This window comes from Xiphophorus hellerii, chromosome 4 (genome assembly GCF_003331165.1).
Source record: "Xiphophorus hellerii strain 12219 chromosome 4, Xiphophorus_hellerii-4.1, whole genome shotgun sequence".
In the NCBI taxonomy this organism is placed as follows: Eukaryota; Metazoa; Chordata; class Actinopteri; order Cyprinodontiformes; family Poeciliidae; genus Xiphophorus; species Xiphophorus hellerii.
In genome coordinates, this window is record NC_045675.1 from 21,482,736 (window position 1) to 21,510,634 (window position 27,899).

The following is a 27,899-nucleotide window of genomic DNA, read 5'->3' on the forward strand; positions in this document are numbered from 1 at the left end:
CTACATTGGGTAAGCGACCCTCTGGTTCAGACTCTCGGACACTCCCCGCTGCTGCCTACTCCCGTCTCCTTGCGTCGGACGGGGACTTTCAAGTGGGCAAAACTTTGTAATTCTGAAAAAAGCCGAGCACAGCGTTTTGTAAGCCGTTTCCCCCTCAGACTGTGTTTAAGGAGGTGATGCTGGGGGTAGCTGGGATGACGGGCAGGTACGGACAGTTAAATCCTCAATGGAAACTCTGCTAGCGTTGCTAAAGCTAACGTCACGTTAGCTTGCCAACGTAACTAACCTCAGAACAAAGTAACCTCAGTTTAGTAAACTGGCTCAGCTACAAAGTAACTAGTTTGGAGTTATTTGTTTACCTATTTCTTTTTTCATTTCGGTTTCTTCAGAATTTGATTTCACAAGTGAAAAATGTGTCCAATCCCTAGCTTTTGCGAAGTTGCAATATTAGCATGGCAGTTGCTTGGCTGTTTTGGGTCTAGCCAGGTTTAGTGTTTGACATAAACATATTGTTACAATAGAGGCATTTTTACACGTTTTACTTGTGTGTAACAGCTTTTGGTGATATTAGTGTTGTTTTACTCATTTCATTGCGACAATTTTCTCAGCTAGAAATTTCACTCATTTCTAGCTTTTGATAATTAAAGGCTTGTAGATCAAGTACAACTCTATGCTCCTAATACGAGTTGAGAATGTAGCTGTCGTGGTGTTCGTTGGTACAGTTTTTTTGTTTAGATCTAAGCCTATATAACTGCACAAGTATACAAAATACAAAGCATAACTTGAGAAAATACAAAATGCATTTTTTCCCCAATTATTATGAGAGAAAAACAAACCAACATGGCCCTATAAGAATCGCCCCATGAAGCTCATAACTAATAAGTAATTGTCAGCTAAATGTAATTACTATTTTTTGCCACCCACTGTCATCAGGCTTTTGGAATAACTGGCAGTGATATTGAGTAAATGAGTTTTGTCCCATTCTTTGTTTTAATTAAGCACAGCTGAAGTTTTTTTTTTGCGAATAAACATCCTGTTTAAGGTAATGCCATAGTACCTTAGCTGAGCTTAAATCATGACTTTAACTAGGCCTATCTGAAACCCATTCATAGTTGGGAGTGGCATGCATGGCAGCTCCTGTCCTCAAGGACTGGTGTCCTGCTGGTTTTTGATGTCGCCAACACAGCTAACCCACTTTGTCCAACTACCTCCTCAGCCTGTCAGAAATCTGCAGAGGCTTGCTAATGAACCGTTATTTGATTTAGGTGTGTTGAACCAGGGAAATAACGAAAGCATGTAGGATACCAGCTTCAAGTCTGACTTTCTCTTTTGTTTTGACAGATCATAAACACTGACATTAAATAAAGCAAGTGAGGTGTCTGTTGTTGTTTGAGGTTATTTTGTGGTATGGAAGCACTCTTGAAGTAAATTCAGGAGGATGGCCACACCTAATTTCAGTAGGGTCATCCGACTCCTCTAAACATGGAGGAGTACTTTCAGCACTTCTCCACGTTTCCTTCATTCGTACATAAGGACTCTGATTGCGATTCACTGGATGTGTTGATTTTTGAGATCGTTTTTGCCTGCTTGACGTCGTCAGAAAGGTCCCGTCAAGCAATTTATTGATGCTATTGGTCAGGCAGTAATCAAAATACGGCTGGTGAGATTAAATGGATGAGTGCGATTAACATTTGTGACATTACAAGAAGAGTGGTTATGCTTACACACAGAGCCATCTTGGCTTGGAAAGCTCTTCTCTCATTAAATAAAATCACAGTTTGAAAGACTTATTTTTATTTTCTCAGGTTATCTGTGTCTATTAACAAATTGCCTTGTTTTGATACATTTATGTGGAACAAAATCAGAAGAAACCTGTAAGGGGGAGAAAGATTGATTTATTTATTTTTACATAGTCGTATGTTGACTTAACCAGCCATCAGTGCTTCTCTAACCTTACCAAATTAGGTGATGTCTTTGCAGTGACTAAGGGTGACTTTATTATTCCCGTTCCTCTCAATGACAAATATATCCAGCTTCAGATATGAGCTATGAGAGAAATGATAAACACCGGTCTCAGCCTGAACACCAAGGGGAGAAATGCACACGTATGTTTTTTTTTTCTCCTCCTGTAACAGCTTTGCGAATGCCCTGGTCAGCGCAGCCTGTGAGCGGTGTAAAAGTGGCTTTGCTCCAACTGAGAAAATCGTCAACAGTAATGGAGAGCTTTACCACGAGCAGTGCTTTGTCTGCGCCCAGTGTTTCCAGCAGTTTCCAGAAGGACTCTTCTATGAGGTAATGCATATCACATGATGGTGCTCTTTTGAATGTCACAAATCAACACAACACTGAGCCATAACTAGTGCACAGAAAATCGTTGACTTTCTTTTAGCAAATATTTTAAATGTTTCCCTTTTACAGTTTGAAGGCAGGAAATACTGTGAGCATGACTTCCAGATGCTCTTCGCACCTTGCTGCCACCAGTGTGGTGAGTGTTGACGGGCCTCAAATTTTAGTATTGACCATGTTTTGTGTGGATTCAGAAAACTAAATTGTTTGTAGCTTTCTGGGAAGAGGCAACTGGAATATTCTTTTAGGTTTGTAATCTATTCATATCAAAATTATAAGTGATAATACTAATTTAGTTGATAATACAGTTAAACTATTTGTTTTCATCAACATACCTTCTGACAGCTTAATTGTTGCCGTGTTTCTTTGTCTCATTTTAATTATGCGTTTTCGTCTTACGCCATGTGTGTCGAGTTGATTGTCGTATGATTTTTTTTTTTTTGTCTTCCAGGGGAGTTCATCATTGGACGTGTCATTAAGGCCATGAACAACAGTTGGCACCCTGACTGCTTCTGCTGCGATATTTGTCAGGCAGTACTTGCAGATGTGGGATTTGTCAAAAATGCTGGCAGGTTAGTAATCCCGGCTTTTTAGAGTCTAGCAAATAACAGCGTGGCAGCTTTTTGAACAGGTGGCGTCACTTGCCAAGCTTGTGACTCGCTTTGCATTTTAGCAAATAATGGAATTTTAAGCAGCTGTGATGGAGTGTGTCACAAAATCCGTAGAAATGTTTATTTTGGTTTTTGTTTCCCTCAGGCACTTGTGTCGTCCATGCCATAATCGGGAGAAGGCTCGGGGCCTAGGCAAGTATATCTGCCAGAAGTGCCATGCTATTATTGAAGAGCAGCCGCTGATCTTTAAGAATGATCCATATCACCCTGACCACTTCAACTGTAACAACTGCGGGTCGGTGCCAATACCTTCAGCTTATTCTCATATTTCCACACATTCTACTGCAGGGGTGCCCAAAATTGGTCCTCGAGGGCCGGCATCCTGCATGCTTTAGTTCTCTCCCTGGTGGTAGTAACAACCCTTTCAGCATATCAATGTTCTTCTTAGACCTTCTAATGAGACATTATTTGACCCAGGTGTGTTAAACCAGGGAGAGAACTAAAACATGTAGGTTGCCGGCTCTCGAGGACCGACTTTGGGCACCACTGTTCTACTGGTAGGATAGGGTCACAAGCCAGCAGTCTGTTTAAATTTTATTGATATTTCTTTTGTCCTAGAAAAGAGTTGACTGCTGATGCAAGAGAACTGAAAGGGGAGCTCTTCTGTTTGCCTTGCCATGATAAGATGGGTGTGCCAATCTGTGGCGCCTGCAGGAGGCCCATTGAGGGACGTGTGGTCAATGCCATGGGCAAGCAGTGGCATGTGGAGGTTTGTGAATGCTTCAGTCCTGGGTTTTCTTGGTAATATTTCTAACACTTCAATGCATTCATTACCTGTTAAATGGCTCATATTGTCTTTTTGTCTAAAAATGTGTTTTCTAATTTAAAAAACACACTATGTTAAAATATTTTGGCCAGAATGAAAGTAGCATAAATATAATCATGAAACTCAAATTAAAGATGAAAGAATTATTATTTTTTTCTCATTATTGATTATTATAATTTTGTGTCTCATTTGATTCTGACTTCAGATATTCTTCATAAACTTTCAGGCACAAAACCCTCTTTCCCCCTATCTATACAGATGGATATTATTTTGTCCAAATCATAAATACTTCCATGGTCTTATTCAGATCTCTCCTTAGGGCAGTCAGACTTGGGTAGAATATAAAAACATTCAATAAATTATGCATGTTGTCAAGATATATGAACTTGAAAATGAAGGAAAAGGTATTTGGACCCAAAACGCTCTAAGCTAGTTGGAGTGTTTCTGACTGGCCTGAGAGTTTGGACAAGACAAATTCTCCAGAGGTCAAGCAAGGCAGATCAAATGATGGATTCATCTGCCTGAAGGCTGCTGCATTTCATACTCTTTAAAGTATGAAATACTCTTTACTAACAGTGTTCAGCAGACGGTGTAATGCTGAAGATGTTAATTGGCAGCAAGTAGTTTTACATCGAACCACTTCAGAAATGTATATAACAGACATGAGGCTTTTTTAAAATTTTTTATTAGTTACACCATGAATACTTTGTATTATGGGATGCATTACGGGATGCATGGGTACACAACAAGAAGAGACTAAATACAAACTGCACTGTTTTTTGAAGTTTCAGACATTTTACCAGTAAACTTTCCCAACTATTTAACAGCCAGATTTACACCATGTTTACATGTTTAGATTGCAACCAGCATCTCTTCAGTATGATCAGTATTTGACTTTCATTAGAAATGCAAATCTTCCCCTTGGTAACAACTATTTTTTTACAGCACTTTGTTTGTGCCAAATGTGAGAAACCTTTCCTCGGTCACCGCCATTACGAGAGAAAAGGTTTGGCTTACTGTGAGACGCATTACAATCAGGTAAGAAGCTAAAACTTGGCTTTGAATGACACGACTAACATCACATTGCAGGTAGACAATGAAGGAATTTGTTTGCTTTCTCTCCTTGTTTCTCTGCTGTTAAGCTCTTTGGGGACGTGTGTTATCACTGCAACCGTGTGATTGAAGGCGATGGTGAGCATTGGTGTGATAAAACACATAATTAGGATCTTCTATGGTTCAGTAATTTAAAAAGTTCTGTGGTTCAGTAATAAACAAAGTGTTGCTTTATGTGACAGCAGCTGAATCTTCTGTTTTTTTTATTTTTTCTGCCCCCCCTCAGTTGTGTCTGCTCTCAACAAAGCCTGGTGTGTCAGTTGTTTCTCCTGCTCCACCTGCAACACCAAGCTCACTCTCAAGTAAGTCTTAATATGTTCATTGATGCAAACCACAAAATCTAGTCACATGCAACTCTTCCACCTCATGTTTGTTGTGCTCTTACTTTTCTTTAACACTTCTCACTATTAATAGGTGTGTTTTTTCGTGATTCTCCAACACTGCTTCTTTCTTATTTCCTGTTTTCCTCCTGTGTCTTCTTTTCCATGCCTCAATTGGTGTGTTTATGACAACTCAGAGATAAGTTTGTTGAAATTGACTTGAAACCAGTGTGTAAGCATTGCTATGAGCACTTGCCTGAGGAGCTGAAACGCAGACTTGCTCGGCGTGAACGTGACGCTAAAGATCGCAGGAAAAAGCCGGCAGTGTGCCTGTAGCTTCACCACTCCATCCATGGATTGGTGCTATCGCTGCCTTCCTTTCTTCCTGTGGTTGTCCTTCTTCTTTGGCTCTATCGCATGTCATTATTTCTTGTAATTTATTTTGTGGTTGTTTGTGTTGGTGGCATGAGTCTAAAACATGTACATGCATGTTAAATATAAGCAGAGCTCGATTGGCTGATTAAATTCAGATACCTGGTAATTATTTTAGTCGGTCAGACAGAAAAAGCTTGGTGCAACGTGTTGCATTCAGAGATTTGTAATGTAGTCAACAACATAACACCCAAAATACTCCAGTGGTTTTATTCCTGTTTTCCTCTTTGCAGGAACAAGTTTGTAGAGTTTGACATGAAGCCTGTTTGTAAAAAGTGTTATGAGAAGTTTCCGCTTGAGCTCAAGAAAAGGCTCAAGAAGCTGGCGGAGTCATTGGGACGGAAATGAGCTGCTGTCTGATAATCACCTGGACGGGCTCCTGCTGCGGTAAAATATCCAGGGAAGATTTTTATAGTAAAACATGAAGCCATTTTGGAGAAATTGAATAAAGGAAAAAGTTAGCTCTAGATCAATACCAGGAAAGTTGTAAGTGAAGGTTTATCAGGTTTGCTTGAATCCATCTGTTTACAAATCGACATTGACCCAAAAGGTGAAATTCATCGAAAAATATGCATTTATACAAATATATGCAACTATTTCACCTCATACCCATCTTTTTAAAAAAATGTTTTTGAGTTTTTATATTTTGTTTGTTTGTACATTCCTAAATTCTTATTTTTTTCCGTGGAGTGTTTCAATGTTTAAGTCTATTCTCCCTCTACTATTACCATGTTTGTTAGCTGTGTTAGTGTGCCTGCCAGAATATAGAGTTTAATTTGACTCTTAATTACACATGTGCCTTAAAAACAAGAGCAGTTTAAATGGGAATGGCTTCTATATTACAACTTCATTCAGTATAGCTGTCCTTGTGTTCGTCTTAGACTTATTTGTTGAATATGAAATCCTTTGACCCTTATGTCCTATGTCATTTTTCTAATTTTTAGAAAAATCTTCAAGTTTTCAAAATATTGTGTAAAATTAATATCCTTAATGAATATATATTCCGTATCAAATTGTGAAATTAATGACTGTGTAAAATTCATGCACCTAATATGGGTCTTGTTCTTATATTTCAAAATCTAATTATGTATGCTGTCTGAAATGTGGTTATGTATTTCAAATGCCTGGAGTAGTTGGATATCTCTGGATTAATTAACATTTAAAACATTCAAAGGTGAACGGCTAATAGGAAAGCAGAACTGTTTTTAGTTAGTATTTTAACTTGTTTGATGTGAAAATATCACTAACAAACCTTCTAATTGCTTTGATTATTTATAAACTTGAATGCGTTTTGAAATGACAGCCACACAAAATAAGTTTTTTGTGATAATTTTACTGTTGGAAGACTTTGTGTTTACATTTCAGTTGTGGGCTTGCATTTTATTAGATGGAATTGAAAATTACAGTTTATTGCATCTTATGTACAGTGCTGAGATGCTTCATTAAAGATCAATAAAGTATTCTGAACACATACTGTTGAACTTGAGTTTACAGGAGTTAATAAATCTGAGCTTATTATATATTTATTTCCTCCGCAACATAACTTCAATGCTTCATGGTGTTAAATTTCCCAGAGATTAAACCCGCAGCTGTAAGAAGAGTTTGTCTAATATCTTTGTTCTCATATAAATATTTATCTCCCTTGACATATTTTGCTTCATCACAGTCTTATTCATTTAATCTCATTATGTGATTCAAATTCATGAGTCCTTAAGTTCCACTTATGAATAAACCGCTTTGAATTAAAGTTTGAAAAATATCAGCTATAAATGACTTGCGTGGTAAACTCTGGAAACACACCTTTAGTGACTTGGTAAAGTTTAGTAGATAATCTTGCAAACTAAGACTGATTTTTGTTTTTACTTAAATGGTTATGAACTGTAATTACATTAAAAGCAACATAAACACTTCCAGTACTGGAAGTAGAATTCTACTGGAAGTGTCTTTGAGCTGCTGTAGTTCAGCTGTGAATTAATATATTTAAAAAAAAATGTTGCACTCTGGGACTTGAGTCCATATCCTGGAAGCCAGAACCAACAGTTGAGGTGTAATGAAAACATATCAAAACTCTTACAACACACCTGCTTATTAAAGCTATACAAACATGGAAAAGGATTTTTAAAAATTTTGGAGCACTCAGTGTACCTTAGCACATTCAATGTATTTAACTATGTTACAAAAGGCAACTGTTAACACAGGCTGGTGGTAGATGAGTAATTATTTCTTCACTACACACCGGAGGAGCTTGGACAGGTGGGTTTTGGCAGGTAATGGCAGCATGTTCTCGTCCTGTGGCCGTATGGGTGAGACGAAACTCAAGAAGTGCTGTTTGAAAGTTGCCCATTCACCAAATGTCATACCCAGGAGGGCTTTCAGATCTTCTGTGTCACCAAAGACCAGAGCAGAGCCATTGAGCTTATGTTTTTTCACTGTTTCCCTGTACGTACTGTCCAATTTCATCCTCTCCATCTGAAAAAAAATCAATATAAAACACAGTGTTGTCAGTGTGCCTGTTAGAAATGTTAGGTCAATGAGTAAGGCTGAGAAATGTTATAAAATATTTTATCAGCACTGAAAGTACACAAAAATGCATAAAGGAATGTGCAAAACTGCTACCACTGCAAAATCATAAAATGATGGAAAAATGTCCAACAAGATCTCTTTCTGACAAAATATCACTACAGATTTAAATCTGATAGTTAAAAAAAATAAAAAAGAAATCGAGAAAGCTTTAGAACAAAAATATCCAAGATATGCTGTAAGTGCATAAGTCATACAGACTAACTTTGTCTGAACTCACCTCTTCACATATGTCGTCTGTGGTCATTTTGATAAGACTTGTGACTGGAAGAGGAGCTATGTTTCTCATCCAACCAGAATTTTCCAGCCTGCTTGTCCCTCTGATAAGAGCCAGTTCCCTCCTGACTGACTGATCCAGATTCACCATTCCTACTTGAAAGATCTCCAGGTTCTTTAAGGTGAACTCAAACTCATCATCCTTGAGTAACGCTTCGAACACTTCAGGATCTCCATCCTGCTCGAGGAGGTCCTCGATGTGTGTCCGCATCACATAGAGCTCCTCCCTGGACTCGCTGAAGACCTCCCAAAGGGTCTTTGAATCATCAGAGCTCATGTTCTGTTGATCAATCGCTGCTCTCTGCTTTTCATCCTCCACACACTGGAGGATCCAGCTGAATCGACAGGGCCACTGGTTGGCTAGAACCACCCATGCTGCAGTGTGCTCTGGGTCAGGAAACTCTTTCTTCAGTAACTTCATGATTATGACCGTTACCCAGACAGAGCTGATCGTCCTCTTCATTGAGATGGCATCATCTAACATGTACTTGTTCAGCTTTCTTTCACCGTTGCTAAGTATTGTCTGAACCATTTTTTCCAATTCATCCTCTTTCATTTCTAAAGTATCTGAAAAGGACTCCGTTGATTCCCCAATTGCCACCACTATCGGCTCTATCACAGATGTCTTTCTCCTGTGTCTGTTCCACCTCAAGGGGCAATCTTCAGAGAATCCTGGAGTGTTGTTAAGGCTGTGAAACAACTTGCGCTTTAAATTTTCAGACATTGTTGGGACTGTGAAGGCCAGAGTGACTATGCGGTTCAGCAGTCCGTGAGCTCTGTCCTCTTTACAGATGGAGTTTTCTGCAAATTTCACCTTTTCTAACAAAACATTTGGATTTGCAGCCAGGATGGAGAGAACTGGGCTTTCCTCATCTGAGAGTAGAATATTGATGGCCCCTAGGACTGCAACAATTTTCTTGGGGGAGCAACGGTCCAGATGTGTAATTTTCAACACAATACGAATCCTCCTCCTTTCGAACACCTCCATGAACTTGATGAATTGAGTCAGAAACCACATTTCTTTCCTGACTTCATTCATGAATCCCAATCGTTTGCTGATCCGTTCGTTGTCCATTCCTTTCTTAATGTTATGAGCTTGGCTGAAGGCGAGGCTGTTGACCATCTGAAAGACAAACCTCAATCCTGTCGCTGCTGGGATTCCTAAGCATATAAAGACGGCGCCCTCAAGTAGCTCCACCTCAGTATGTTCAGTCCCCTGCCCCTCTGGGGACTGTATTTCAGGAAAACCCAAAACAAAAAAGACAACTAGGAGAACTACTGGGACAACAATGATGCCCACAAAGACAAACCACAGGGGGTAGCCTAAAATAATCTTGTATGCCCAGTTATTGATGCTGTCCTTCACCTCCTGAAGTGAAAAGAAGTAACCCAAGGAGAAAAAATGGTTACCAATCATTGCTGTGTACTGTGCATGTTACTAATATAAATGCATTATTTCTGTAAATTTAATCCCCATAATGCAGATCTCATGTTGACTTTGATCACATCCCCTTAAAGTGATTCTTAATTATCTTCAGCTTTCCCTCATGGAGGTTGGAATCATATTTGGACTCTCAATGTGGCCAGTCCCATCAATACAGCAGGTTAGATTTGATGATATTAAATGAGAAGACTCAGTTGAGTCAAATAACACTAAATCAAAAAAAACAAACAAACAGCACAGTATGTTAATGTATTGCACACTGAATAAGTAAAGAACTGAAAAGACACTCGCCGGATGGCTAACAAGGCATTTAAAGTGCTTTTCAGAATATTTTTCAATACTTTTTTGTTACCCACAAAAACACACACAACGTGAAAAGAATAACCACTAAAAATGTTTTTAAGGTAAAGAAAAGCCAACAAAAACTCACCTTTTCCTTTAGTTCATCCTCTTCATCATATTGAGTAACACGATAGAGTGCGAGTTGCAGTTTCCCAAAATTCATCTGCATGGCATTAAACAGTCGTATGGCTATCCCAGCCCATAGCATGTCACTGCCAGCAAAATGCCAAGCACTGAAATTCACATAAAGGAACCTGACGTTATGGTGATTCTGGTTCTCCGTAGTCCAGACTGGTGTGTAGAAGAGCAACCTCACAATGAGAACCAAGAAGTCTTTGACAGAATGTTTGACTGCACGGGGTTTTTGTCCTTTTTCAGATTTCTCCTCAATCCTCAAAGACTCCCGATTTGTGTACACTGAAAAACAACAATTACAATATTTACATTGAGGATGTAGGTAGTTTAGATCCATATGATCGTATTAGAAAATATGGATGAACAATATCATCATCATATCTTCTAAACTGATAAAAAAAGGCATCTGTGACCCAGTATTGGAAAAGCAGAATAAAAGATATATTTTAATATATTTTCTATGGATGATTTGTTTAATAACTCGTCTCAAGTAGAAACAAAGTTGGAAGAAAAACATATAAGGCACTATAATCAAAATTGCAATATTGTGCATCCAACCTCTAAAATCAAGGAATTGACATAATTCTCTGGTAAATCTTTAAAATTTTATAAATTTTACCTATATGGCTTCAAGTAAAATACACTTAAGCAAAGAACTAAATCCAATACTTGCTCCAGGAAAACAATCAGCCATTTGCCACAGGAGAAGGCAAAATAAATAAAATGAATGTTGGGTTCTGGAGTAGTTGTATTTGTCATCTGTCTTGCAGCATCTCCGAGTCCCATTATTCTGTGAATTGTATTATCTGAACTTGAAGCTTGATCTGAAATGTGCAATAAATCTGCCAAAGTAAAAAGAAAAATAATAATTCCTGTTGCAGCAGGACCTTCAGGGTACAGCAGCAACACTTTTCTTTTCCATGGAGGCCTGTCACCACTCAGACTTGTTGACATGAGTTGTCTTTGTAATATATTTCCAAACATTGAATCAACAAGGTGAATTCATATGTGCAGCCTGACTTAGCTTTTTTTGTGTACTTTGTTTATTCCTACAACTCTCCAGAATTTTGTTTACCATGCTTTTTAAAAGAAGCATCTTTTTTAAAAGATATAAGGATGACTTAGGTGACTCAGTAAAAAGCAAAAAAATGTCCCTTTTTAAATGCATCCAGTCAGTTTTTAAGAAGTTATTAAGACCTTTGGGTTTCACTGCATATGTTTGGACATAATATGTTGTAATATTTTGTCACCATAATATTATCATGGACAGGTGCAGTTTGCACAGTCAGCGTATCACAGTTTCACACGTCTCTGTCATGTTCACAGCTCACACAGCAGATAAGGAGACGGTGTCATAAACACTGCAAACATGCAAATCATCTGATGCAGAAAGTAGTCATCAGTGTCACACAGAGTAAACCTAGACAGGTATAAGTGGTTGTTTTAGAAACAATCTGCTTGTACTTTTCACACCATTTACCTCCTATTTGATCGAGAATCACATACAGTCGGTCTTGACAAGAAGAGTAGAGTCCCACTGTTGCTGGTGATGAAACCTTCGTTAGCGTCTTGGACAGAGCGTATGCATAGATATTATCTGAAAGCAGATTTATGTGAACAGTTAACGTGGCTAACTCATTATAATGCAGGTAATATTGCTATTGACTAAAGATATATTATTCTTTAAGTCTGTAGATGTGGAGGAGTTCTATTTCTAAACTCTGCAGATCTACATATTTCCTGGCAAAATTGTAAACTTTGATCTGAGAAACGTCTCATAAACTTGTAGAGGACCTCCATTGGGTTTCACTGTTCTCTGCATACACTCGCTTCACACTTCAGCCTTTTACACTTTATTACTCTTACAAACCTTGCACATTGAGAGACAGAAGTTGTTGCCTATTCTACTTTGCGGACAAGATCAAATGCAGTCAAATTATCTAATTATGCTCAAACATTATTTTACTCTAGCCACATGATTGGATTTAGGTCAGAACCATTCTAATCTGAATATGCTTCAATCTAAACCACTTCATTGAGATCTTGTAGAGTTTCATTGTCTAATTCTATGTTGTTTTGAAGCCTTAAACAGAGTTTATTCCTGTATTTAACTCTGTTCACTTCCCGATCAACCTCAACTGTCATCCATACATAATGATGCTGCCACCATCATGTTGAATTATAGTGAACATGTTCATTAAGGTGATGTGGAGTGTTGCTTTTTCTCCACAAATGTCTTTTTTTATGTTGGCCTGAAGGTTCAAGATTAATTCCTAACAATAATTTCCTTTTCCGCCACTGTTTTATACAGGGTAGACATTTAGACATGTATAAGCACATTCTCCCACCTGAGCTGTGGATGTCTGCATCCTCTCAGTTACCATGGGCCCCTTAGCTGAATGTGAATAATGCTCTCCTTGCCGGTCCGATCACTTAAGTGAATGGCTATGTCTGACTAAGTTGGTTTTCAATATTTTCCAATTATTATTAGATGGGTTGAACAGAGCTTGGTGAGATGTCTTAACCCAGATTAGAAGATTTCAAAAAGCAGCTGGTTGAACTGGATTTTATTTAGGAGGTAAAAAGGCTCAATGCGGATAAAAAAAACCTATGAATCCATTTTCTTCCTTCACACAGTTATTATTGGGACATGAAAGGATCACCTTCAAGCTCACCTTTGTAGCAGAGTATGGTTGATATTTGCCAAGTGAAATGTTTTCTGTACAGCTATTTCTGACTCAGAAATAGCTTTTGAGGTTTGAATAAAAAAATTTAAGAATTGATATCTGTTAAAACATTTTTATAGTATATATTTTTTCTACTCAAATGCAGGCGCATTGGTCCAGAGACTCATTACAACTGAAGTATCCCATGAAATTTGAACTGGAATGAACTAGAAACTGCTTTGTTTTTTAGCTGAAGCAATTTAAAATGTCGTAGTGTGCATCCATTTTTTATATTTAGGCATGCCTTTGTAGTAGAGAATTTGAGATAAAAAAAAAAATCTCAAATAGCAAAAAACAATACAGACATGTAAAAATATTCTGGCTAACTTTGGTGTTTGACCAAGAGATATTTATTACTTTTTCTCAACAATTTTCATTTAAATTGTTACAGAAAAAGAAATATTAAAAAATGTAAATGTTTGCCATCATGACGCTAGTAACAATGTTACCATTTACAGGATATCTGCAGTATATGTTCACTAGTTTATCAGACATTGCAAAAATTAAAAAGTGTGGGTATATTCTTAAATTTACCAAATTTTGAATGATTTATCTTGAGTTAAGATACACAGGATATATTATTTGCTAAGATGAATATTCATTGGCATATATATTTTCATTTAAGCTCTAAATGTTCAATTATTTTCAGGCACAGTCAGAGGTGGCCTTAGTAGATGTAACTACAGCAAGGTAAAGCACATCAGCTGTTTGGATGTGTGAAATTTCTTGGTAAAAACAACTGCAGTCTTGCAATGTTTTTACACAAATTGTGTCAGGAATTGCAGGAGCTGCTTAAGTATCATGAGACAGTTAGGGGGTATTGTGTCCTCTCCCATCTATCATTTAATTTGCTCAGTTGTGATTCTGTTGTCTTGAAATTTTCAGAAAGACAAGACTTGTGCAATAGCAGCTACTGAAAATGCCCTCAAACTCCTTCTTGTGTTTGCTCCTGCTACCTTTTTCCCCTCCAGACTTTCAAACACCTTATGGCTGCTGTTCATTAATTTAGCCCAGACAGGCACTGTTCCCATCAAACAGGATAGAAATCAGAGGCTGAACTCACACAGAGCCACCACTGATTCACATAATAATGTTTGCGAAGTGTGTTAGGGAGAACTCATTTGCACCCTGCAACAGAGTGAAAATAGAGTCCTTCTGGGGAGAAGGGAAGTTCTCTTCTACATGCACATTCATTTCTTGTGGAATAACTCACCTGTTGTTACCTCCTTCATGATGACTGTAGGATGGGACACACAGCTGTCAGAGAAAACACCTTTGATCTGTGAAAAATAAGAAACAGCAAGGCTCTCAGCTTGGGACACTTTGGAGACATTTCTGCAGCCATGTGTAATCTGTTTAGCTCCAGCTCTCTCCTCACTTCCCTCCTCTCACATCTCTTCCTCTCCTCAAACCTCTAAGGGACTAATACATGTCATTGCATTTATTTTTTATTGATCACTCGTAATATATAAAAGGCTTCTGGATAAATTTTATGAAGGATATTAATTGTTAATACAACATTTTTTGATGGTTTGTATGTTTCATGCTTATATACAGCTAATTGTAACTTTAATTCTGAGCAGAAAATGTATGGGGAGGCGTTTGTAATGTTAACAATACGGAATTATCAGCAACATTTAGGTTTATTTAGCCTATAATAGAGAGAAAAAAAGTGGGAGTTAATTTTTCAAAGTCCCATTTTCATCATGTTATCTATATATTTATAAATGTCAGAGTTTGAAACTGAAATTCATTTGTTCCTACATCATTCAGATTGTTGAGTAAAGTAAACATATAGTGTTTTGTCATGCTTCTGACAATCTGGTCTGATATGTTGATTTGTTTACTCGTATAGTTTGCAAACTAAATATTTAGGCTAAATAAAGCTAATATTTAAATTAAATATTATTTAGTTAAGAATCTTGATATTTAGTTTCTTTAAACTAAATATTTATTTACTAACTAAAAGTTTTAGTTCCAAACTAAATATGTAAACATTTTCAAACTAAATATGTAGATCCAAATTAAATATTTATTTTGCTAAGTAAATATTTAGCTCCAAATTAAATTTTAATTTTGCTAACTAAATATTTAGTTTCAAACTATACATTTAGGTTCCAAACTAAACATTTAATTTTCAACCTAACCATTTAGACTTGTACTTATTTTAATGCCATTGCTCAAAGACACGATAATGAATTTGGCAACAAAATGTCATTGCTTAGCTACCAGTGTACACAGGAAAAATATTGAAAAACTATAAACTTTTTTAAAATTAATACTAATATTATATTGCTAACTAAATATTAAGGTTTAGTTATCTGTGAGCTAAACAAATGATTAAATCTGTTTAGTTATTGGTTTAGTTGTAAACCCATAAACTAAATGAAGGGCGTTATTTAGCTCGGACCTCAATGTTTAGATACGTACTAATTTAGTTAACATGCAAATTTGCTTACCGATAAGCGGAACTGGAATATCACAATAAAAGCTGGGTTTTGCAGACCTCTATATAAACGTCGCTTATGGCGGTACTGACTCGCTCCAGTGGTCGCTCAACTAACGTATTTCCATATATATAACCGATTCTTACCCCCTTTACATGTCCAAATTGTAATTTAAAAAGATAGGACGTACCGTTTAGCGGTTATACAGACGTTTTGTCATGTTTCTATAGCAACAGTTTCTGCATCGACGTAACCCACTTCGGTCAAGCCACAACACTTCCGGTTCATGTTCGATTCAGTCCTTAGCTGCTAACTACGTTGTTTTTGTTTTTACACAAACAATATAATTAATTTTCATAGAAATCATTTTGTTTTACTAATGAATAAACAGGAAGTCTTAAAAGTTGGTAGGTCTAAAACAGAACTTGTTCAAATATTTTGGCCAGAATGAAAGTGATAGGTATTGTGAATTGAATTGAAGATGTAAGAATGTTGTTTTTTCATATTTAATTCTTATAATTTTTTTTGTCTGATTTGATTCTGACTTCAGATAATCTTCCTAAAACTGTCAGGCACAAAAATCTTTTTGTTTTCTCCTTTAAAAAAAAAAAAATAGATAGACCTGATTTTGTCCAAATCATAAATACTTCCTTGGTCTTATTCAGATCTCTCGGTAGGGCAGTCAGACTTGGGTAGAATATAAAAACATTCAATAAATTGTGCATGTTGTCAAGATATATGAACTTGAAAATGAAGGAAAAGGTATTTGGACCCAAAACGCTCTAAGCTAGTTGGAGTGTTTCTGACTGGCCTGAGAGTTTGGACAAGACAAATTCTCCAGAGGTCAAGCAAGGCAGATCAAATGATGGATTCATCTGACTGAAGGCTGCTGCATTTCATACTCTTTAAAGTATGAAATACTCTTTACTAACAGTGTTCAGCAGACGGTGTAATGCTGAAGATGTTAATTGGCAGCAAGTAGTTTTACATCGAACCACTTCAGAAATGTATATAACAGACATGAGGCTTTTTAAAATTTTTTTATTAGTTACACCATGAATACTTTGTATTATGGGATGCATTACGGGATGCATGGGTACACAACAAGAAGAGACTAAATACAAACTGCACTGTTTTTTGAAGTTTCAGACATTTTACCAGTAAACTTTCCCAACTATTTAACAGCCAGATTTACACCATGTTTACATGTTTAGATTGCAACCAGCATCTCTTCAGTATGTTCAGTATTTGACTTTCAGTAGAAATGCAAATCTTCCCCTTGGTAACAACTATTTTTTTACAGCCCTTTGTGCCAAATGTGAGAAACCTTTCCTGGGTCACCGCCATTACGAGAGAAAAGGTTTGGCTTACTGTGAGACGCATTACAATCAGGTAAGAAGCTAAAACTTGGCTTTGAATGACACGACTAACATCACATTGCAGGTAGACAATGAAGGAATTTGTTTGCTTTCTCTCCTTGTTTCTCTGCTGTTAAGCTCTTTGGGGACGTGTGTTATCACTGCAACCGTGTGATTGAAGGCGATGGTGAGCATCGGTGTGATAAAACACATACGGTAATTAGGATCTTCTATGGTTCAGTAATTTAAAAAGTTCTGTGGTTCAGTAATAAACAAAGTGTTGCTTTATGTGACAGCAGCTGAATCTTCTGTTTTTATTTATTTTTTCTGCCCCCCCTCAGTTGTGTCTGCTCTCAACAAAGCCTGGTGTGTCAGTTGTTTCTCCTGCTCCACCTGCAACACCAAGCTCACTCTCAAGTAAGTCTTAATATGTTCATTGATGCAAACCACAAAATCTAGTCACATGCAACTCTTCCACCTCATGTTTGTTGTGCTCTTACTTTTCTTTAACATTTTTCACGTGCCTTAAAACAAGAACAGTTTTAATGGGAATGGCTTCTATATTACAACTTGCATCTTCACTCAGAATAATGTCCGTGTTTGTAATTAACTGCTGAATATCAAATCCTTTGAGCTTTAATGCCTCTGTATTATTCAAATGACTAATTGTAATTTTTAGAAAAATCTTCAAGTCTTCAAAGTATTGCATAAAATTGGTATCATTAATGAATATAACAAATCAAATTGTGAAATTAACAGTGGTGTAAAATTCATGGGTTTTGTGTTATATTTCAAAATCTAATAATGTATGCTGTCTGAATGTGGTTATGTATTGTAAATGCCTAGAATTGTTGAATATTTCTGTATTAATTAACATAACATTCAAAGGTGGACGACTAAAAGGAAAGCAAACAGAACTGTTTTTTAGCTAGTATTTTAACTTGTTTGATGAAAATGTCACTAACAAACCCTCAAGTTGCTTTGATTATTTTTAAACTTGAGTGTGTTTTGAAATGACAGCCACACAAGATAAGGTTTCTGTGATAATTTTACTATTGGAACACTTTACTTACATTTCATTTGACTGGGCATTTAATTAGGATGGAATGAAAACATACAGTTTACTACATCTTATGGACAGTGTTGAGCTGCTTCATTAAAGATCAACATCTTAAGTTTAAAGGAATTAATAATCATGAGCTTATGATCAATCTTTTTTCCCCACAACATGACTTCAGTGCTCTGTGGTGTTAAGTGTCTTAGAGGTCATAATGTGACAGTTGTACTTATGACTGTACTCTTATGAATTAATGTTTGAAAATTTTGAGCTATAAATCTCCTGTGTGGTAAACACTAGAAACTCTTTAGTGATCTGGTAAAGTTTAGTAGATAATCAATTTCCATCGTTGCAAACTAAAATTGAATTTTTTTGTGTTTTTTTTTTTTAATTAAATGGTTATGAATTATAATTACATTAAAAGCTCCATGCATATGCTAAACACTTTAAGTAGAAGTCAAATCACTGACTAACATGCTTGAGCTGTAGTTCAGCTGTGAATTAATATATTTATACAGTGGGTGAAAAATGTTGCACTCTGGGACTTGAGTCCATATCCTGGAAGCCAGAACCAACAGTTGAGGTGTAATGAAAACATATTTCAACACTTGATCAAGACATCTGCTTATCAAAGCATTACAAACATGGAAAAGGGATAAAAAAAAGATTTGGAGCATTCAGTGTACCTTAGCACATTCAATATACAGTATTTAACTATGTTACTAAAGGCAACTGTTAACACAGGCTGGGGGTAGATGAGTAATTATGTCTTCACTACACACTGGAGGAACTTGGACAGGTGAATTTTGGCAGGTAATGGCAGCATGTTCTCGTCCGGTGAGACGAAACTCAAGAAGTGCTGTTTGAAAGTTGCCCATTCACCAAATGTCATACCCAGGAGGACTTTCAGATCTTCTGTGTCACCAAAGACCAGAGCAGAGCCATTGAGCTTATGTTTTTTCACTGTTTCCCTGTACGTACTGTCCAATTTCATCCTCTCCATCTGAAAAAAAATCAATATAAAACACAGTGTTGTTAGTGTGCCTGTTAGAAATGTTAGGTCAATGAGTAAGGCTGAGAAATGTTATAAAATATTTTATCACAAAATGAACAAAGAAATGTGCACAACTGTCACAGCAAAAACATAAAGTGATGGAAAAATGTCCAACAAGATCTCTTTCTGAAAAACTGTCACAACAATTTTAAATCTGAAGGTTTTTAAAAAATTAACTAGAAAGATCTAGACAGATCTTTAAAGAACAATCTAGAACAAAAATATCCAATGGAAATAAATGAATTAATATCCAAGATATGCTATAAGTGCATAGGTCATACAGACTAACTTTGTCTGAACTCACCTCTTCACATATGTCGTCTGTGGTCATTTTGATAAGACTTGTGACTGGAAGAGGAGCTATGTTTCTCATCCAACCAGAATTTTCCAGCCTGCTTGTCCCTCTGATAAGAGCCAGTTCCCTCTTGACTGACTGATCCAGATTCACCATCCCTACCTGAAAGATCTCCAGGTTCTTTAAGGTGAACTCAAACTCATCATCCTTGAGTAACGCTTCGAACACTTCAGGATCTCCATCCTGCTCGAGGAGGTCCTCGATGTGTGTCCGCATCACATAGAGCTCCTCCCTGGACTCGCTGAAGACCTCCCAAAGGGTCTTTGAATCATCAGAGCTCATGTTCTGTTGATCAATCGCTGCTCTCTGCTTTTCATCCTCCACACACTGGAGGATCCAGCTGAATCGACAGGGCCACTGGTTGGCTAGAACCACCCATGCTGCAGTGTGCTCTGGGTCAGGAAACTCTTTCTTCAGTAACTTCATGATTATGACCGTTACCCAGACAGAGCTGATCGTCCTCTTCATTGAGATGGCATCATCTAACATGTACTTGTTCAGCTTTTTTTCACCGTTGCTAAGTATTGTCTGAACCATTGTTTCCAATTTATCCTCCTTCACACCTAAAGTATCTCTATTTGTGTTGATCAGAGGATTTGACTCCTTTAATTCCTCAATTGCCACCACAGACAGATCTATTGAAGATGTCGTTCTCCTGTCTCTGTTCCATCTTAAAAAGGAATCTTCAGAGATGCCTGGAGTGTTGTTAAGACTGTTAAATAAGCTGCGCTTTGAATTTTCACACATTGGTGGGACTGTGAAGGCCAGAGTGACTATGCGGTTCAGCAGTGCGTGAGCTCTGTCCTCTTTACAGAAGCAGTTTTCTGCAAATTTCACTTTTTTTAACAGAACATTTGGATTTACAGCCAGGATGGAAAGAACTGGGCTTTCCTCATCTGAGAGTAAAATATTGATGGCCTCCAGGACTCCAACAATTTTCTTGGGGGAGCAACGGTCCAGATTAGTAATTTTCAACACAATACGAATCCTCCTCCTTTCAAAAACCTCCATGAACTTGATGAATTGAGTCAGAAACCACATTTCTTTCCTGACTTCATTCATGAATCCCAATTGGTTGCTGATCCGTTCACTGTCCATTCCTCGTTTAATGTTCTGTTCTTGACTGAAAATGAGGTTCTTGACCATCTGAAAGGCAAACCTGAGTAATGTTACTGCTGGGACTCCTAAGGATGCAATAGCAAAGCCCTCCAGTAGATTCATCTCACTGTTTGCTTCAGTCTCCAGCTCCTCTGGTTTTATTTCACCATTAGGAAAAACCCAAACAAAAAAGACCACTACGAGAACTACTGGGACAACAATGATGAACAGTAGGAAAAACCACAGGGGACAGCAGCAAACCTTCTTGGATATCCAGTTATTGGGGATGTCCTTCACCTCCTGAAGTGAAAAAAGTAACCCAAGAAGAAAAAATGGTTATCAACCACTGCTGTGGTTTAGGGACATGTGTCTACATAAAAAATGCTGACTTTCTATCAGTTTGTTGCCCACTTTTTGTTTGGAAACCACTAAGTACCTGGAAGATAGCTTGGTAAAATAAATGCATCGTTCCTGCAGATTTAATCCCTATAGTGCAAATGTCGAATTTGATCTCAACATGAGATCAATATTTAATGAGTAGATTCAGTTGAGTAAAATTATTGTTAATTTTTGGAAAAAGCCAGTGGACAGCAGGTTAATGTCTTACACATTAAACAAGAGAAGTACCAAAAAGACACCAACTGGCTGTCCAACAAGGCATTTGAAGTCCCTTGCAGAATATTTCTCAGTGATTTCTTGTATTACCTACAAAAACACACATAACCTCTAAATATGTTCTTAAGGTAAAGAAAAGCCAACAAAAAACTCACCTTTGCCTTAACTTCATCCCTTTTATCATATTGAGTAACACGATAGAGTGCGAGTTGCAGTTTCCCAAAATTCATCTGCATGGCATTAAACAATCGTATGGCTATCCCAGCCCATAGCATGTCACTGCCAGCAAAATGCCAAGCACTGAAATTCACATAAAGGAACCTGACGTTATGGTGATTCTGGTTCTCCGTAGTCCAGACTGGTGTGTAGAAGAGCAACCTCACAATGAGAACCAAGAAGTCTTTGACAGAATGTTTGACTGCACGGGGTTTTTGTCCTTTTTCAGATTTCTCCTCAATCCTCAAAGACTCCCGATTTGTGTACACTGAAAAACAACAATTACAATATTTACATTGAGGATGTAGGTAGTTTAGATCCAAATGATCGTATTAGAAAATATGGATGAACAATATCATCATCATATCTTCTGCACTGATAAAAAAAGGCATCTGTGACCCAGTATTGGAAAAGCAGAATAAAAAATATATTTTAATATATTTTCTATGGATGATTTGTTTAATAACTCGTCTCAAGCAGAAACAAAGTCGGAAAAAACGTAAAAAGCATTATAATCAAAAATGTAATATTATGCATCCAACCTCTAAAATCAAGGTATTGAGATAATTCTCTGGTAAATATTTAACATTTTATAGACTTTACCTGTATGGCTTCAAGTAAAATACACTTAAACAAAGAACTAAATCCAATACTTGCTCCAGGAAAACAATCATTGTCTCAGAGCCTCATTATTCTGTGAATTTTATTATCTGAACTTGAAGCTTGATATGAAATGTGCAATAAATCTGCCAAAGTAAAAAGAAAAATAATAATTCCTGTTGCAGCAGGACCTTCAGGGTACAGCAGCAATACTTTTCTTTTCCATGGAGGCCTGTCACCACTCAGACTTGTTGACATGAGTTGTCTTTGTAATATATTTCCAAACATTGAATCAACAAGGTGAATTCATATGTGCAGCCTGACTTATCTTTTTTGTGTACTTTGTTTATTCCTATAACTCTCCAGAATTTTGTTTACCATGCTTTTTAAAAGAAGCATCTTTTTTAAAAGATATAAGGATGACTTAGGTGACTCAGTAAAAAGCAAAAAAATGTCCCTTTTTAAATGCATCCAGTCAGTTTTTAAGAAGTTATTAAGACCTTTGGGTTTCACTGCATATGTTTGGACATAATATGTTGTAATATTCTGTCACCATAATATTATCATGGACAGGTGCAGTTTGCACAGTCAGCGCATCATAGTTTCACACGTCTCTGTCATGTTCACAGCTCACACAGCAGATAAGGAGACGGTGTCATAAACACTGCAAACATGCAAATCATCTGATGCAGAAAGTAGTCATCAGTGTCACACAGAGTAAACCCAGACAGGTATAAGTGGTTGTTTTAGAAACAATCTGCTTGTACTTTTCACACCATTTACCTCCTATTTGATCGAGAATCACATACAGTCGGTCTTGACAAGAAGAGTAGAGTCCCACTGTTGCTGGTGATGAAACCTTCGTTAGCGTCTTGGACAGAGCGTATGCATAGATATTATCTGAAAGCAGATTTATGTGAACAGTTAACGTGGCTAACTCATTATAATGCAGGTAATATTGCTATTGACTAAAGATATATTATTCTTTAAGTCTGTAGATGTGGAGGTGTTCTATTTGTAAGCTCTGCAGATCTACATATTTCCTGGCACAATTGTAAACTTTGGTCCAAGAAACGTCTCATAAACTTGTAGAGGACCTTCATTGGGTTTCACTGTTCTCTGCATTCACTCGCTTCATACTTCAGCGTTTTACACTTTATTACTCTTACAAACCTTGCACATTGAGAGACAGAAGTTGTTGCCTATTCTACTTTGCAGACAAGATCAAATGCAGTCAAATTATCTAATTATGCTCAAACATTATTTTACTCTAGCCACATGATTGGATTTAGGTCAAGCCTTTGACAGAACCATTCTAATCTGAATATGCTTCGATCTAAACCACTTCATTGAGATCTTGTAGAGTTTCATTGTCTAACTGGATGTTGTTTTGAAGCCTTAAACAGAGTTTCATCCTTAATACCATTCATTTTCTGATCAACCCCAACTGTCATCCCCACAAAATGATGCTGTCACCATCATGTTGACTATTGTGAACATGTTTATTAAAGTAATGTGCAGAAATGAAAATTTCTGCAATCACTATATTAATAAGAGTGTTAATATGTACATGATATCTGCAGTACATTTTCTTCTGAACTTAAATTCTGTAAGAGACGCTGGTTTATGGCTGCATAGAGATGCAGTTGGTAGCACTGCAGCAGCAAGAAGATCCTGGATCTGAATCCCAGCATGTTCTCCCTGTGCATGCATGGGTTCTCTGAGGGTAGTCTGGCTTTTTCCCACAGTACAAAAACATGACTGTAATGTCAATTGGTTTCTCTGAATTCTCCTTACGCATGTGTGTGTATGGCTGTTTGCCCAGTGACTGGTCACCACTGGAGATAGCCACCAAAGCCCTTAGCGACCCCACAAAGATCAGCATGTTAAATAATAGATGGACACGGGTTTATCAGACATTCCAAAATTAAAAAGTGTGGATATATTCTTAAATTTACCAAAATTTGAATGATTTATCTTGAGTTAAGATACATAGCATATATTATTTAAGATGAATAAGATAGACTTAGACTTAGACTGACTTTATTGTCATTTTGCATGCACAGGGTGTATACAGAACGAAATTTCGTTGCATACGGCTCAGGACAATGTTGTGAGGTTCCAATGTTGTGTTTCGGAACCTGGTGGACCTGCACCGGATGCTGCGGAACCTCTTTCCAGAGGGCAGCAGGGAGAACAGTCCATGGTGGGGGTGTGAGGGGTCACTGACGATGTTTCGGCCTCGGGACATGCAGTTCTGGGATGAAATGTCCTGAATGGAGGGAAGGGGGGCCCCGATGATCCTCTCTGCTGTCCGCACCACTCTCCTCACGTTCTTCCAGTCGGAGGCGCTGCAGCCTCCACACCACACAGAGAGGCAGCTGGTCAGAATGCTCTCTATGGTGCTTCTGTAGAACGTCTTGAGGATGGGCGGGGGCAGGTGTGCTCTTCTCATCCTCCGCAGGAAATACAAGCGTTTCTGTGCCCTCTTGACCAGATGAATATTCATTGGCATATACATTTTCATTAAAGCTCTAAATGTGTAATTACTTTTCAGGCACAGTCAGAGGGAGACTTAGTAGATGTAACTACAGCAAGGTAAAGCACATCAGCTGTTTGGATGTGTGACATTTCTTGGTAAAAACAACTGCAGTCTTGCAATGTTTTTACACCAATTGTGTCAGGAATTGCAGGAGCTGCTTAAGTATCATGAGACCGATAGGGGGTATTGTGTCCTCTCCCATCTATCATTTAATTTGCTCAGTTGTGATTCTGTTGTCTTGAAATTTTCAGAAAGACAAGACTTGTGCAATAGCAGCTACTGAAAATGCTCTCAAACTCCTTGTGTTTGCTCCTTCTACCTTTACCCCTCCAGACTTTCAAACACCTTATGGCTGCTGTTCATTAATTTAGTCCAGACAGGCACTGTTCCCATCAAACAGGATAGAAATCAGAAGCTGAACTCACACAGAGCCACCACTGATTCACATAATAATGTTTGCGAAGTGTTAGGGAGAACTCATTTGCACCCTGCAACAGAGTGAAAATAGAGTCCTTCTGGGGAGAAGGGAAGTACTCTTCTACATGCACATTCATTTCTTGTGGAATAACTCACCTGTTGTTGCCTCCTTCATGATGACTGTAGGATGGGACACACAGCTGTCAGAGAAAACACCTTTGATCTGTGAAAAATAAGAAACAGCAAGGCTCTCAGCTTGGGACACTTTGGAGACATTTCTGCAGCCATGTGTAATCTGTTTAGCTCCAGCTCTCTCCTCACTTCCCTCCTCTCACATCTCTTCCTCTCCTCAAACCTCTAAGGGACTAATACATGTCATTGCATTTATTTTTTATTGATCATTCATAAAGGTTTAATGCTGTATTTATGAAGGATATTGTTAATACAATATTTACTAGTAGCTTATATTTCGTATGTTTAAAAACAAGTCACGGTGTATTTAATTCTGAAAAATGGGCTTTATGTTTATTTACCTGCTTTAAATGTACCCTAACATAGCCATTCAACAATTATGTCGAAGCTTTTGAACATTTATGGCTGTAGAACAAAAGATTTATTAACATTTACAGCTATTTAAATTGACATTGTTTGCATTCATAAAGCATTATTGCCAAAACTTTTAATAGGCTTCGTTTTCTGATGTTCGGGGACCAATAAAATGTTAATATATTCCTTTTAAACCTATAAACTAATCAGCTGGCATTTACTACAATATCATCTATGTTCCTAATTCTGTAAAGGGCTGACAACACGTTACTGAACTCTGCAATTACTTGCACTGGAGTCTTAGTGTGAAAAAAAAAAATCCACAAAAGAACCATCATTATGTATTTGCAGTTATAACTTGATGCTGAAGATTTCTGCACCATTTCTTTCATCTTCATCTATGTTTCGGATTCATCCTGGTAGAACAGCTTTGATCAAATTCTGTTAAAGAATCCTACTGGGCTGACTCGGCCAAAACAGAAAGTGAGTTATTCCCTTTTTAACAACTGTGCCGTTAATTTAGTTCAGAGCTTTGGGTAGTCCGTGTGGTTCCCAGTTCTGCGGTTTCTTTGTTCTCATCCTCGTCATCTCCTCACGCAGGTTACCTTTGCTAATCTATATCATGGGCGTAGGTTTGGGTATGGACGGTCGTGACATGTCACGACCAATATTCAAGGGATATAAAATAGTCCCGACCAATTTTTGCCATATAAATAAAAAAAAAAGAACATATGTATTTTTTAACAAAAACAAAATAAATAAACGAAAATCTACATTGATTAGTTTAATATTTCAATATACTACGCAGTGGTAGCATTCATTTTAAATGCTGGTGAGTTGGCGAGTAAGTTGTAAGGTCCACCTAAAACGTAGACCAAACCTACGCCCTTGATCTATATGAATATGAATTTCCCGAGTTTCGTTTTGACTTCCTGGTTTCTCATCTGCTCCGTTGATGCTGGACAAACTTCCACGGCTAGCTCCATCCAGTCCCTCTGCTGCTGCGATACTTGTCCGACCTCCAACCCCTCCACTCGGCTGCCTTCATCTTGGTACTCACCCGAAAAAACGGTTCTGCACCTCGACACCAATCTGTGCCGCAGACTCACCCACTGGATTCTAACACCAAACACCTGCAGCGAGTCAAGACTGTTGCTACCTGGCGCCCTCATGAGGACGACCGCACGAACTGCAACAAAGGGTTAAACATGCAGACACCTCTCTGGTCCAATCAGAAATTGCCTTTTTCCCCCCCAGGTTCTTTTACAAAATTCTTTTTTTTTTTTTTTTCCCCCAGTTTGAAGTGATCTTAGAAGAGAATCGTGATCATGAAAAGTTTCAATCTGGCTTTAAAAAGTTTCACAGCACTAAACCTGCTATCCTAAAGTTTTCAATGACCTGGTTATAACTGTTTTTGAAAATCCCTGCTCTTTGAGGTCTAAGAGCCTTGTTTGACATTGGATTATTGCATCCTTTTATCAAGGCTTGAGCATTGCGTGGGGTTGGAAGAAATTGTGCTACATTGGTTTAAGTCTTTAATGGGGGGAAAAAAAGCTTCCCAATCCAGGTAGATGCATAGTCTTCAGCTGCAACACTTGTTACTTGGGGAGTTCTGCAATGATTCATTCAAGGGCCAGTCTTTTTTCCCCTTATGTTACACCTAGGAACTATTTCTATGAAATATCTCTTTCCACTGCATTGTTGATGGCATTCAACACTATCTGCCCATTTACAAAAAACAGTTCTGTGATATCATTATTGGAATGTCTTGCTGATATAAAGACATGAACAACCCTGTTATGTCAACTAATAGCAATAGTTAATGATTGCTATTCACTTCACCTTCTTCCTTTAGCAACATATTTTCTAACCTTGTCAGAACTTGCCTGAGAGATTCAAATAGACCGCATAGCTCTTGCTCGCAGACTTGAAAGTTCTGCTGAAGTTTGTTTACATTTCATGGTCTGAGCTCTGATCAAAGTGGACAAACCATACTTTTAAATCTTCTGTATAACTTAATCCTATGACTTCAGGATAGACACATGATTTCAATCCAACAGGCTTACCTGAATGATAGGGTTGGTCTTTTCTTCAGGTCATCTCATATCAATGCTTTTAAAACACTACAAACCACAGAAAGCCAGCTGCAGGTAGAAGTAAAAGGTGTGGCAATCATGACGGATTTTATAACACGAAAAGGAAAAGGGGTGGGGGGAGGAAAAGGTGTCTGGTAACTACAGGCTTTGTATAGGCTTAACGCTTTCCAGGAAGTGAGGTCATGATAAAGATTGAATTACGCCATGCCTTACAATTAAAGCTGTACATTATCTTTTGTCCTTTTCTCAGCTGGTATTTTTGCCTACTTCACCATTTCACCATTCACAGAATAGGGGTCTGTGGTGTTGGGCAGTGCCCGAAACCATCAAACCGTAGAAAATCTCCT

At 37.7% G+C, this 27,899-nt stretch overlaps 2 protein-coding genes and 1 long non-coding RNA gene across 8 annotated transcripts; 2 read left to right on the forward strand and 1 right to left on the reverse strand.

Moving 5' to 3' along the window:
* Positions 1 to 7,119, forward strand: LOC116718522 (LIM and senescent cell antigen-like-containing domain protein 1). 2 transcript variants are annotated; one of them, XM_032560537.1, is made up of 10 exons: positions 1 to 205; positions 2,136 to 2,292; positions 2,419 to 2,485; positions 2,798 to 2,918; positions 3,103 to 3,252; positions 3,576 to 3,726; positions 4,729 to 4,821; positions 4,926 to 4,974; positions 5,123 to 5,198; positions 5,414 to 5,875. In XM_032560537.1, exons 1-10 carry the CDS (start codon positions 177 to 179, stop codon positions 5,550 to 5,552), a joined length of 1,032 nt encoding a protein of 343 aa, XP_032416428.1. In that variant the 5' UTR covers positions 1 to 176; the 3' UTR covers positions 5,553 to 5,875. The 2 variants fall into 2 exon arrangements, with proteins under 2 accessions (XP_032416428.1, XP_032416429.1); XM_032560538.1 differs by lacking the exon at positions 5,414 to 5,875 and adding an exon at positions 5,882 to 7,119 and having other exon boundaries at positions 8 to 205.
* On the reverse strand, positions 6,965 to 27,655 carry nkpd1 (NTPase, KAP family P-loop domain containing 1). 5 transcript variants are annotated; one of them, XM_032560535.1, is made up of 10 exons: positions 27,523 to 27,655; positions 25,067 to 25,133; positions 22,735 to 22,851; positions 21,291 to 21,619; positions 19,372 to 20,820; positions 18,908 to 19,016; positions 14,365 to 14,431; positions 11,906 to 12,022; positions 10,607 to 10,707; positions 10,404 to 10,523 (listed from the first exon to the last, which is right to left on the reverse strand). In XM_032560535.1, exons 2-7 carry the CDS (start codon positions 25,083 to 25,085, stop codon positions 14,412 to 14,414), a joined length of 2,043 nt encoding a protein of 680 aa, XP_032416426.1. In that variant the 5' UTR covers positions 25,086 to 25,133; positions 27,523 to 27,655; the 3' UTR covers positions 10,404 to 10,523; positions 10,607 to 10,707; positions 11,906 to 12,022; positions 14,365 to 14,411. The 5 variants fall into 5 exon arrangements, with proteins under 5 accessions (XP_032416423.1, XP_032416427.1, XP_032416426.1 ...); XM_032560534.1 differs by having other exon boundaries at positions 10,404 to 10,707; XM_032560532.1 differs by lacking the exons at positions 10,404 to 10,523; positions 10,607 to 10,707; positions 11,906 to 12,022; positions 14,365 to 14,431; positions 18,908 to 19,016 and adding exons at positions 6,965 to 8,117; positions 8,449 to 9,062 and having other exon boundaries at positions 19,986 to 20,820.
* Positions 16,228 to 17,835, forward strand: LOC116718523 (uncharacterized). The gene is made up of 3 exons (XR_004338943.1): positions 16,228 to 16,990; positions 17,095 to 17,143; positions 17,298 to 17,835. It is a non-coding gene; the product is annotated as an uncharacterized LOC116718523 (long non-coding RNA).
* Positions 27,656 to 27,899: the final 244 nt, after the last annotated feature.